At 45.4% G+C, this 13,207-nt stretch overlaps 1 protein-coding gene across 4 annotated transcripts in view; it reads left to right on the forward strand.

Annotated features, from left to right (window-relative positions):
* Positions 1 to 403: 403 nt before the first annotated feature.
* SYCE3 (synaptonemal complex central element protein 3) overlaps positions 404 to 13,207 on the forward strand; it is a 28,293-nt gene continuing 15,489 nt past the window's right edge. The window contains exons 1-4 of one of the 4 annotated variants that reach the window (XM_044226757.1): positions 404 to 538; positions 1,341 to 1,388; positions 1,949 to 2,174; positions 10,848 to 11,028. In XM_044226757.1, the coding sequence (XP_044082692.1) occupies positions 10,920 to 11,028 (109 nt within the window). In that variant the 5' untranslated portion in view covers positions 404 to 538; positions 1,341 to 1,388; positions 1,949 to 2,174; positions 10,848 to 10,919. The remainder of the gene's footprint in view (positions 539 to 1,340; positions 1,389 to 1,948; positions 2,175 to 10,847; positions 11,029 to 13,207) is intronic. The other 3 variants (XM_044226754.1, XM_044226756.1, XM_044226758.1) reach the window with 3 other exon arrangements.

The raw sequence follows: 13,207 nt of genomic DNA on the forward strand, positions 1-13,207 counted from the left end.
AGGTCCCTGGGGGCGGACAGCTGCCACGACGTCCGCAGGCGCGGTCGTCGCCCAGACGGAGAACGTCTGGGCCTGAACGAACGCTTACTGGCACCTGCCGGGCCAAGTCCCCGGACACTGGGGACGCGGTGGTCAGGAGGACCGGGCCCTGCGTGCAAGGCCTTGCTCTGGCGCACCGCGAGAGCACAACCATCAGGTCCCCGAGAGGACCCTCCCTTCAGTTCCGCTCTCCCTCCGCCTCAGCCACCCCTAGTTCGGGCAAGAGCCCCCGGGGCGACCCCGCCCCTTCCGCTCTGGAGACCAGCCAATGAGACCTCGAGGCCGAGACTTGGGACCAGCCAGAGAGGGGCACACTCACGTGTTTGCGGCCCAGCCCCTTCCGCATCGGGACACTGGCCAATGAGGGCGAGAAATCATCTCCAGAGGGCGGGTCTGCTAACGGAAAGGGGCGGGGTTCCATGGCCAGCTCGGGCCGCGTGCTCCCCACCACACAAGTGGGTCGCGGACCACCACGCGAGGAGCGCAGGCGGTGCTTGAGGTGAGCGAGGCCCGCCCAGCCACGGGTCCCTGGCCCTCCCTGCGCCTCCTGCCCCCCGAGCTGTGCCCGCCGCCTCACCCGGTATCCCGCTCTCACCCGTCCCTCGCCACGGGCCACTCGCCGCCCCCCACACCCCTGTCACCCCAGCCCCTGCCCCCCACACCCCGTTCTTACCCCGTCTCCTCGCCCCCCAAAACCCCTCAGCCCAGTGTCCTCCTCCTCTACCCGTCACCCCAGTATTCTTGCCCCCTCACCCCAGTCTCTTCGCTCCCCCCCACATCCCCTCACCCATCTCCTCTCCCCTCACACCCCTCCTCACGCCAGGCCCCAGCCAAAACACCCCACCCTCACCCACCACACCGACCCTTGCCCCAGTCTCTACACCCCCTCCCCCAGCCCCCTCCCCCACCCCCACCCCCGTCTCCTCGCCTCCCACACCCCTCCTCACTCTAGTCTCCTTGCCCCCCATACCCACCCCCACACACCCTCACCCCCCCTCAGGCCTCCTCACCCCATCTCCTCACCTCCCAAACCCCGCTTCGCCCCAGTTCCCTCACCCCACATCTCCAGACGTCTTCCACTGCAAGTTCCGGACTGAACTCTCCCATGCGACCTGGCCCTCCCACACCTGGAACACGGGCACCCCGCACACCCCACACCCCACACACCACACACCACACACTGCGTCTCCTCCGACCGCAGGACTCCCACCAGCCATGCACATGCCATTCCTGTGCTGCTCACACGCACGGGCCCCTCGCAAAGAATCTCTGACCCGAGAGCCCCCCTTGTCCTTTCCCAGTTCTCATTTCCAGGGGGATCCCAGCCTCTGCCAAACGCTTCAGACCAGGTAAGACCCTGAGACTACAACCAGGACTCCAGGCCGTGAGCTCTGCACACCTCTGGAGTCTCCACTCCCCAGGACCCCTGTGACCTCCAGCCCTTCACACCCCAAGTGATTCTTAAGCCTGTCCTCTCCTGCTCCCACACTCCCTCTGCTCTCCTAACCCCGCTCGTTTGCTGTTCCTCTCATTCCCTGGGCTCTGGCACGGACTAACCCTCCTTTCCATCCTGGTCTTGCTCACCGGCAGCGGCCTTGTCAGGAAGGAAATCCGTGGACTCCTCGCCCATGGTCTTCCTCCGACAGCCTTCCTCCACCCCAGCTCATCCCCTCCCCCTGGATCTGCTCATCCCACCTCTGAAATCCAACATCTCTCTGGTCACAACCTCCATCCCCAGTCCACCTGCCCCCCAACTCCATGGCCTCCGTGCTTCTGCTTTGTCCCCACCCATCATCTTCACTCCTCTGAATCCACTCTCTTCCCCGTGCCCTCGCTTTGCCCATCCACCACACTCATTTCAAAATCCCAAGCCAGCTACACTCCGTCCCTTTTCTCTGTGCTACCCTAGAGTCCTGAGGGTCCTGTGCAGCCATGTGTCCCCAGCCACACAACCACTGCTTCTCTGCTGCATATCCAAGTGCCTCTCGTGAGGTGCTCAGCTTTGCCAAACCCGTATCATTCTCCTGAAACAAGAATGTCTGGGAGGAGAAGAACCTTTTCATTGCCATTTGTGGGTGAGCTAGAGACCTCAGGTCTGAACCTGGACCACCTGGACCCTTACCTACCCTTTAAGGGTAAAGTGACCTTTTTCCTGTCTGAAACCAGCCCATGCACCATCACCATGTACCCTTTCTTCTGTGTTCAGCCTTCTCTGTTCAACTAAGTTCTTTCACATAAACCTAAAGACAGGCAAGTCTCTGCCTTTGTAGATTAAAAAAGAGAAATCCTTCCCTCTGTCATCCTGTCATTTATCTCCCGTTTCTCCTACCTGTCTCAACTGAAGCTGCATGCCTTATCTGTTTTGCCTAATGCTCTGTTAATTCTTTATTCTTGGAATTCTTGTTATCATTGTTACTGTTATTCAGTTACTCACTGAGACCTGACACCCAAATAAAAGGTCTTAAATTCACTGGGCCTCTTGTAATATTTGACACGGGTGTAACTTCTTTTTTTGTTAAAAACAAAAGATACCTGTAACTCCACATTACATTCCAGCTACTGGCCCTTTCTTTGCTTCTCTTTGAACCAGAACACACAAGTTTTACTTACTTCTCTTCCCTTCTCTGTAGCCATATTGCGGTCAGGCTTTTGCCCCTGCTGCCCCATGAATACAGCTTCTGTCAAGTTTGCCAGTGACCTTCAGATTGTCGAATCCACGGTCACTTTTTTCCTTATGCTACTTTATGTAAGACATAATTGATCACTCTTTGTTTACTTTCTTCACTTGACTTCCAAGACCTGCTGCTGCTTTTCAGTCTCCTTTGCTGGTTCCTCTTCTTCCCAAATTCCCAAATTGGAGAGCTCCAATCTCCTTTCCATCCACCCTCACTGTCCAGGAGACCTCAGCTAGTCCCATGGCCTTAAGTGTCATCTGGACCCCAGTGACTCAATTCAGATATTCAGCCAGGCTTTTCACAACACTACAGATACATATTTCTACTTGGATGTCAGCACATACTGTTGGCTCCATGTTTCCAGCACATTCAGAATCCGGTCACTTCCCACTACTGCCACTTCTAACACTCTAGTCCAAGCCCTGTCATCCCTTACCTGGAGTTCTGCCACAGCCTCCTCTGCTTCACCGTCCCCCTCCCGATCTGCTCTCAGCATTGCAGCCAGAGTGATCGTTTGACATATTTGTTTGTTTTAGAGAGAGACGGTGAGCACGTGTGCATAAGCAGGGCTGGTGGGCACAGGAAGAGAGAATCATAAGTAGGCCCACACCCAGCGTGGACCCAGGGCTTGACCCCACACACGACCCTGAGATCATGACCTGAGCTGAAACCAAGAGTCAGACGCTCCCAGAGAAATCCTTTTAGTTCATAATTCAAATCGTGTCACTCCCTCAAATTTCTCTAATATCTCCTCTGCTCACTCAGAATTAAAGTCAAAGTCTTGTATAAACTGCAGTATCCTCCCCAGCTTCTCATCCTCATCTCCTAACATCCTGCCCTCCTTCGTTCCTTTCCAGCACTTCTAGCCTTCTTGTTCTTCTCAAGCACAGTTAGCCTGAAGGCTTTTTCATCCGTTGCCTCTGCATAGAATTCTTCCCTGAGATACCCGCAGGGCTCACATGCTCACTTTCTTGAGTCTATTTGAAGACTCGCTTTCTCAAAGGGGATTTCCATAGTTCACCATAGATGGAGTAGTTCTTGCCACTCCATTATTTTGTAACCTGCCTTGTTTTATTTTCTATCACCACCTCATATTTTCTATATTTATGTGTTCATTGCCTATCTCCCTTGACTAGAATGTGAACTCTACACGGGCAAATAGTATCTTTTGTTCGCTAGTACACTCCTAGCACCCAAAACAGTGCCTGATGTTCAATAAATATTTGTTGACTAAATGAATTAACTGGCCCCTCCCTCCTTTCTTCTGTTGGTCTCAACTACATGCTCCCCAATTCTCTACTTTCTTTTTATCAGTGTCTTTTATGGGCTCATTTTCTTCTGCTTTTAATGGCTGATATTTAAGAGCTTCTTCCAAGTCCATTTTCTCTTCTTTTACACAGTCACTGTGAATGATTTCATCTTTTCCCGTAATTTAAACACCGTCAAATCTCTATTTTCAGTTTACCCTCTCTCTAGGGCTCTAATCCTGTATTTCAGCTGTTGGATAGCTTTGCCTGGACGGGCACCACATACTCAAGCTGCCCCAAACTGAGCTCTGTTAGCCTCTTCATTCCATTCCTCTACCCCCATTCTTTGTCCTTTGTTCCATCCCTCCGGACAGTCAAGCTCAAAGCCAACCACTGTATTGTCTGAGGCAGCCGTGAGAAAATGGCGTGCTAACGAGCTCTGCCTCTACAATCAGGACTGTGCTCCAGCCTGGCTCTGCGCCTGCTTGGCTGTGTGACTTCGCTTAGATCCTTCCACAATCCTCAGTTTCCCTATCTGCACAACAGGGAGAGTAATAGCACTTACTTTGTTCCATGGTGTGAAATCAGCCGGTGCTCATTGAGAATTTACACGCTTCCTGACACATACTAAGCATGAAATACATGTTAGCTTTTATATTATTCACGTCACATCTCTTTCTCACCTCCTTAACATAAAATATTTTCTGAGCAACTACTCTACCTGGTGTTACACATGGAGTCATGCCAACTGTTTCATTTGGTGAATGTGGGTGTCTGCTATCCCCACAGCTGTGTGTGTCTTCACAGTCACCTGCAAAGGAGCTGTTATTTCCATTTTACAGAAGAGGAAGCTGAGACTTAAGGAGATAGGGGACCTTGCCAGCCTTTCACAGCCTTCTAGATGTGAGGCTTGAGCTGAGTCTTTAAAAACAAGAGAGCGTGAGGGAGGGGTATTTCAGGCAGTAGAATAATATGTGTACACACATGGAGGTAAGAGAGAACATGGTGTTTGCAGAGTTCTCAATGACTTGGCTATAGGGGCCATTTTATATTTGAAGGCTTTGATTTGGAACCGAGCAAGGACATCTGGACAAATGGCTATTGCTCTTCAGAGAACCCTGCTTTCCAACAGGTTTCTTTTTGCCAGACTTATTTCTTTGTTTACAGCACTGAGTACCTGTTTATTTTTTAATCCCTTTTTTCTGTAGTCCTTAGTTGGCATATGGTAGATACCCCAATTTACCAAATACTGGTTATGACTGAAGCTTAGAGTAAATATGAGGACATGGCTAGATATTGATAAATATGAGCTCCGGTAACTTTAAAGGCATTATTTAGACAGAGGAAAGAGTATTTGATTGTTTACTTTGGTTTTAAAAAGTAATGTTATTTTAGTAACATAAGTAATATTAAAAATCCAGTTTTTCTTGAGCATTTAAGTTTATGCTCTAAATTACTAGATTTAGGTTATTAGATTATTATTAGTTTATTAGATTATTGGATTATTTATTCTAAATAATTATCTCATTCCAAACTTTTTTTTTTCAAGATTTTTTTGATTTATTTGACAGGGAGATCACAAGTAGGCTGAGAGGCAGATAGAGAGAGTGGGGGAAGCAGGCTCCCCGCCAAGCAGAGAGCCCGATGCGGGGCTCGATCCCAGGACCCTGAGATCATGACCTGAGCTGAAGGCAGAGGCTTAACCCACTGAGCCACACAGGCACCCTCATTCTAAACTCAATCTTATTCTAGGTCTAGCAAATTTAAATAGTAATAACGTTATGTTTTTGTTCCATTTACAAACTTAAACTCCTGTGTGTGTGTGTGTGTTTGGTTTAACAAAAGTTTAATTCCCATTCTCATAAGGTCCATCACAGGTCTGAGAGACTCCAGAAAAGGAGCTCTCCATGTAGGGGCTTAGAATTGCAGACTACTTTGACCTTGTGGCCCTGATTTCTGTGTGGACAATCCATCATTGAGGCAGGAAGAGCCCTACAGAGTCTTGCAAGTACCCTCAGCTGTCTTAACAACAAACCTTCCCACTTAAATAATTCTTATAAGTATCATAAGTGAAACTTATAAATATGGTGAACTTCAGGTTCTCCTAAATGTTCTAAACCTCTTTGTAAAGTTAAACAGATTTTGACTTAAAATTGTAACCCATAATCAGGGGCACCTTGGTAGTCCAGTCAGTTGAGCACCTGTCTTCAGCTTGGGTCATGATCTCAGGGTCCTGGAATTGTGCCCATGTTGGGCTCCCTGCTCAGCGGGGAGTATCCTTCTCCCTCTGCTCTAACCCCCCACCCCCCAAGTTGTGTGCTCTCTCTTTCTCAAATAAATAAAAGCTTTAAAAATATATAAAATTATAACCCATAATCAATTTCACATTTTAAACCAGAACAACAGAACTGACCTATTGACTCTAACAAGCCAAATTCTTTTAAACATAGAAATGCATAAACTACCAAATATTCACAGGAATTTTACTTTTTAAAGATCTTTATTTACCTGAGAGAGAGGACAAGTAGAGAGGAGGAGGAGAAGCAGACTCCCTGCTGAGCAGGGAGCCTGATGCGGGCTCAATCCCCAGACCCTGGGATCATGACCTGAGCTGAAGGCAGACATTTAACTGACTGAGCCACCAGGCACCCTAGAAATTCTTTTTTTTTTTTTTAAGACTTTATTTATTTATTTGACAGAGAGAGATCACAAGTAGGCAGAGAGGCAGGCAGAGAAAGAGGAAGGGAAGCAGGCCCCCCGCTGAGCAGAGAGCCCGATGCGGGACTCGATTCCAGGACCCTGAGATCATGACCTGAGCTGAAGGCAGAGGCTTAACCCACTGAGCCACCCAGGCGCCACAGAAATTCTTTTTTATGCTCTTCAACATGTCCTATCTTAATTCCTTACCTTCTCAGCATTATAAGCTATTCACCCACTAACGAAACACCTATTTTATCCCATACAGTTTTTGGGGTTCCTTTCTTTTGTACTCTCTAGAGTTGTCTTCTCAGCTTGTTGAGATGTTATGTCATCAGAGGACATTAGGTAGGGTCCAGTGACTCTCTGAGAGTCTGGACTTGACTTAGGAGTCCAGACTTGCTTCCCTTCTACCTCTCTGGCCCCTCTTCCTTAGTCTCCTTGGCTGGTTCCTTCGCATCTCCCCAAACTTGATGGACCCCTCTCCGTTTGTATTATCTCCCTTGATCTCACCCAGCCTCATGTCAGATAGCATCTGTATGCTGATGACTCCTAAATTTCTGTCTTTAGCTTACTCTGTCCTGAATTCATTTATCCAGTTGCCTACTCAGCATCCCCACTTGGATGCCTCATAGATATCTTTTTCTTTTTATTATATTCGGTTAGCCACTGTATAATACTTAACTAGTTTTTGATATACTGTTTCAGTATTCATTAATTAAGTATAACACCCAGTGCTCATCACAGCACATGCCCTCCTCAATACCCATCACCCATCTTAACATGTTCAAAACTGAATTCTTTCTTTCCCACACAACGCAGTGTCTTCTCGTTTTCCCTCATTTCAGTTAACGGTATCTCCATTTCTGGTTGTCCAGCCAAAAACCTTCGTGTCGTCTCTAACTCCACTTTGACTAAGCAAATCTTGTTGGCCCTGCCCTCAAAACGTACCCTGAATTATCCTCTTTCATACTGCTTACATCATTTCTGTGCGAATCCACGCGGTTATTATCTCTCACCTGCATTATTCTAGTGGGCTTCTAGTCTCCCTGCTTCCACCCGGGTCCAGAGAAGCTACTCTCGACCTAGTGATTTATTAAAATGTAAATCAGATCATCACCCCCCCCCCCAGACTCCCATCTCACCCAAAGAAAAAGAGTCTCTTTGGTGGCCTCAGGGTCCACCATACTTCTACTCCCCCACATTTTTACTTCATTTTCTGCTACTCTCCCCTTCCCTCTCTCTGAACCAACTACAGCTTTCGCTGCTCTTCCTCCAGCTCATCCAGCTAACTCCAAGCTCAGGGGCTTTGTTCTTACTCTTTCCTCTGCGTGGGATACACTTTTCCCAGGTATCTATATGGCCCATTCTCTCACTTCCTGCAAGTCTCTGGTCAAAATCACTTCAGTGCACACTTACTTATTTATTTCTAAGTTTTTCTTTAAATTCCATTTAGTTAACATACAGTATAATGTTAGTTTCAGATGTGCAATATAGTGATTCAACACTTTTTAATCAAGACTCAGCGCTCATAACAAGTGCACTCCTTGATATCACCCATTCAACCCCTCCCCTCACCCACCTCCCTCTGGCAACTGTCAGTTTGTTCTCTAAGAGTCTGTTTCTTGGTTTGCCTCTCTCTTTCTTTTTTCTCCAACTCTTTGCTCCTTTCTTTTTTTTTTTAAGTTTTTATTTAAATTCTAGTAGTTGACATATAGCATAATGTTAGTTTCAGGTGTATAATATAGTGATTCAACACTTCCATTCAACACCCTGTGCTCATCGTAACAAGGCCGTACACTTATTTAAATTACAGCCACCCCCTTCACACACACTGTTCCACCCTCCATCTCTGGTTGACTTTTTTCCTTGGTACCTGTCCCCTCCTTATATTTATTTCACTTATTAATCTTGTTCATATTCTTCTCTCACCACTAGCATATAAATTCCATGAAATCAGGAATTTTAACCTGTTTTGTTCACTGCTGTATTCTCAGAGTCTAAAATAGTGCTCAATAAATACGTGTTGAATGTGTGGGTAAAAGAATGTAACAGGTAGCATATAAATTAATGAATGGAGCAAGTGGCCACACAACTTAGATATGAAGTGTGTCATTATCTACTTTGCTTTTGCACAGATTTTGTAACCATCTACATGATAGAATGATTTTAATCCATTTTGAATTTCTTTAGCTCTTTTATAAGAAAACTGTAAATTTTTTTAACTTTACAGAGTTTTATGTTTTTTCATGGATCTTTTCTAATCATGTCTCATGGAAATACACAACTCTTACAGATTTTAATTTGAGATCTCTTAAGGCTTTCTTCAGTTACTTGGTCACAACCCAGAACTGGATGAGATGGGAAGAGTCAGGAGCTAGGTTATTAAGGATCTTATATATGTAGTAAGAGATTATGGTTTATCCTGAAAGAAAATGCAAGCTATTGAAGGGTTGTTAACAGAGTGACATGGTTGGATTTGCATGTTATGTAAGGTCATTCAGGAGGTGAACTGGAAAACGGATTTGACAAGATGAAGCCAGAAGCAGGAAGTTAGGAGTTTATGAAAATTGTCCAAGTGAAAGGTGAAGAGAACATGCACCATTAGTTCCAAACTTTGTATTTTTAGCTCCAACCTTTCTCCTGAATTGCAGACCTATATATTCATCTGGCTATTTGAATCTCTACTCACAGGTCTAAAAGGCATCTCTCATTAACATACTTAAAATAGAGAATTTTGGGGGGCACCTGGCTGGCTCAGTCGGTGGAGCTTGTGACTCTTACTCTCAGGGTTGTGAGTTCAAGCCCCATATTGCGTAGAGACTACTTATATAAATAAAACTTTTTAAAAAAATAGAGCATTTCGTTTCCCTTCTAATCTGTTCTCTTAGTCTTCCCCACTTCAGTTAATAACACCACCATGTAGTAAGTTGTTCTCATCAAAATTAGGAGTCATTTTGATTTTTCTCTTCCCACCACTTACCCTTGCAAACATAGACATATCAGATCTTTCCAAATTCTTTTGGCTCATCTTCTAAAATACAGCCTGAACCCTTCCACTTTTCACCATTGATATCATTACTTACCAGCCTAACCCAAAGCTACTTCCACCTCTAGACCGTTCTAGTGCCCTCTTAACTAACTGGTTCTCCCACTCTTACCTCCTCTCAGCCTTCTATAGGACTCCCATCTTCCAAATGGCAGCTGAAGTCATTCTCTTAAAGCATGGTATCCTGCTCCCAATTTCCAGTAGCTTTTCCTCATACTCAAAACCAAAATTCTTGCCTACTGAACTGATCTCACCTTATACCACTTTGCTCCTTAACTCCATGCTGTACTTTCTTTCCATGCTTTGAAACCATGAAGACCAGTCCCAGCTGTTCTCCACCCATTCTTTCTGTCTTCCCTTAGCTCTTTTTATGATTCAAGTGTCAGGGGCACTGGGTGGCTCAGTTAGTTGAGCATCTGCCTTCAGTTCAAATGATGATCTCAGGGTCCTGAATTGAGCCCCACATTAAGCCCCCTGCTCAGTGGGGAGTCTGCTTGTCCCTCTGCCTCTGCCCCTTTCTCTGCTCATGCTCTCTCTCAAATAAGTAAAATGAAATAAAATCTTTAAAATGCTTACCACTGAAGTGTCAGTTCAAATACTGCTTCATTAGAAAGGACTAGGCTGACTTGACAAGCTAAAGCACCCCTCCCCGTGAAAGGTCCTCTTTATTAAACCACGCTGTTTTGTTTTCTTTGTGCAGTGACCACAAACTGAAGGTATCTTTCCCATTCTGTTGTTTATTATTTTTGTCTCCCCCTGGAATGGAAGTTCAGTGAGAGCATGGGTCTTATCTGTCTGGACCCACAAATATACCACAGTATCTACACAGCTGTAGTAGATGTCTGGCACATAGTCGATGCTCAGTCAATCTATTCAATGGTGGATAAAAGAATGAACCTCAAGTAAAGTTGCAGCCTTGGAGAGAGGGAAGATAAAGTCTTTAAAGAGCTGGGCAAGACTATGAGTTCCACAAAGGTAGCGTTCACTGACTACTCCCAAGCATTGGGCCTTCTTGACCCATAGATGAGTAAATATTCCATGAACAAATAAAATGGGTGAGTTTCAGTGACCCCTTATGTCAGGAAAATAAGACAAGGAGAAACTAAAGATGACCTCAGATTTCTGGTTTGGCCTATCCAGGTGTGAGAAATAGAGCTGGAACCGAAACCCTGACCTCTCTCTCACTGCGTCGTCTTTCTGTGCACCGCCCAGATGGCTGATTCTGACCCTGGAGAAAGAAACTATGACAACATGCTGAAAATGCTGTCAGACCTGAATAAAGACTTGGAAAAGCTACTGGAAGAGATGGAGAAAATCTCAGGTAGGTTGTTTCCCCCTTATTTCCAGTAGGTCAAATTCTTCCTACACTTCTGAGCTCAAATCAGCTGCCTTAACGCGGTCTTCCCCGACCAGCGCTCAGCTTCTACGCCACGTGACCCCTCTCCCGCGGTCGGGCCTACCACCAAAGATCGCCTCGCTGTGTCTTCTCATTGCTTTGTGTGTCTGTACCCTGCCTCTGCGACTGGACTCTCCTGAGGGCAGAAACGGTGATTTCTTTTTTGTAACTGGGCACAGTACTAGACCCAAGCTCAAATACTTAGCAAATGACAAACAATATAACACCTGTGCACAGAATTAGAACTTACTTTCTATGAGTTGTTTAAACACAGAACTCAGAGTAATAGTGCTAAGACAGATGAGGTGCGGAAATGGGAGGTTCACTTCGTTCCGTGGAATAAAGCAGCAGTGGAGTTGAACAAATTTCTCCGTTTTGGGAAAAGAATGTTAGTCTGTTATTCAACATGTTTCCGTTAAGTGATAAACAGCCATGGTAGTGATACCATTATAATTACTTTTTCAAAGATTATTTTTAAGTAATCTTACAACCAATGTGAGGCTTCAACTCGTAACCCCGAGATCAAGTCATATGTTCCACAAACTGAGCCAGCCACCCCCATTATAGTCTCTTTATTTCGTTCTAATCCAGAATATGTATAATTCTCTAATTTGTAAGCCTAAGTTATATTAAAGAAAATACTAATATAAAACAAATTTTAGAAAGTATGCATACTCTACTCAAATGAGAAACAACCTGTTTTTAAGGACATTATTAGTTTGCAAATAATCTCCATTTATTACAATGGGCCTTAGAAAGTTTCTACTTAAAAATGTTTGCATTTTTCGGGCTATGTACTTGAAAGCTTTTTATATTTTTAAAATACCTTTTTAGAAAGTTCTATAATCCAGAGCACCTGGGGGGCTCGGTTGGTTAAGTGGCTATCTTTGGTTTGGGTCGTGATCCCGGGGGTCCTGGGATCAAGCCCTGCATCAGACTCCCTGCAATGGGGAGTCTGCTTCTCCTGCTCCCTCCGCCCCTCCCCTGCTTATGCTCTCTCTCTCAAATAAATAAATAAAATCATAAATAAATAAGTAAATAAAGTTGAATAGAGATGCTCCTTCATTAGAATAAGTAGCTAGGGGGCTGGAAACAGACATCAAGATGATTAATTATAATTTAAATATGTAAATTAAAACACATTTCAATTTTATATTAAAACTATAATCTGGAAGATGCTGATAATGGTATATACCAAGCGCTACAGAGGGAACAAAAAAAGAGAGGCTGACTGGGGAGGCAAGTGAGGCTTTGAACAGAGCATTAGGGAAGGACTTGAGATTGGACAGATGAGTCAGGGGTGTTGGAGGCAGACAGGAGAAGGAAGCCTATAGAAGAGATAGCCTAGGCTGTGCGCCAGTGCAGGAAAGCCAGGTGTAGTCAAGGAATGAGATTGGTGCATGGGACTCTCAAGATCGCAGACCAAAGAAGGAAGAGGCCGTAAAGGTAAGAAGGGTCTCCGTGCCAAGCTAAAGAGTTTGGCCTTTCTTATTTAGGTAATAGGAAGCCATTTGGGATCTCAAGGAAGAAACTTGTGTTTTGGAAAGACATCCCTGGGGGTGCCTGGGTGGTGCAGCTAAAGCTTCTGCCTCTCGGTGTCAGCTCAGGTCTGATCTCGGGGTTGTGAGGTTGAGCCCCATGTTGGTGTCCTCGCTCAGTGAGGGGTCTGCTTGAGTGTCCCGCTCTCCTTCTGCCCCTCCCCTTGCTCACTCTCTCTCCTCTCTCTCAGATAAGTAAATAAATCTTAAAAAAAAAAAAGAAAGAAAGAAAAGAAAAGAAAGAAAGATACCTCTGGTAACCCAAGAAGAATGGTTTGGAGAAGGAAGACTAGAGGAAAGATCATTCAGGAAGTTTGCAAAACTAAAAGCTAAAATGGGGGCCACCTGGGTGGTTCAGTCAGTCAAGCAACCGACTCTTGATTTTGGCTCAGGTCATGATCCCAGGGTCATGTGAGATAAATCCCCACATCACATGGAACCTGCTTAAGATTCTCTCTCTCTCTCAAAAATAAATAAAAGCTGAAACAATAGAAAAAATCAACAAAACTCAGTCACCCAGAATTAACTATTAATGTTGGTGAACCTTATGGCAAGTCTCTGTCTGT

The sequence above is a fragment of the Neovison vison genome, chromosome 12 (genome assembly GCF_020171115.1).
Source record: "Neovison vison isolate M4711 chromosome 12, ASM_NN_V1, whole genome shotgun sequence".
In the NCBI taxonomy this organism is placed as follows: Eukaryota; Metazoa; Chordata; class Mammalia; order Carnivora; family Mustelidae; genus Neogale; species Neogale vison.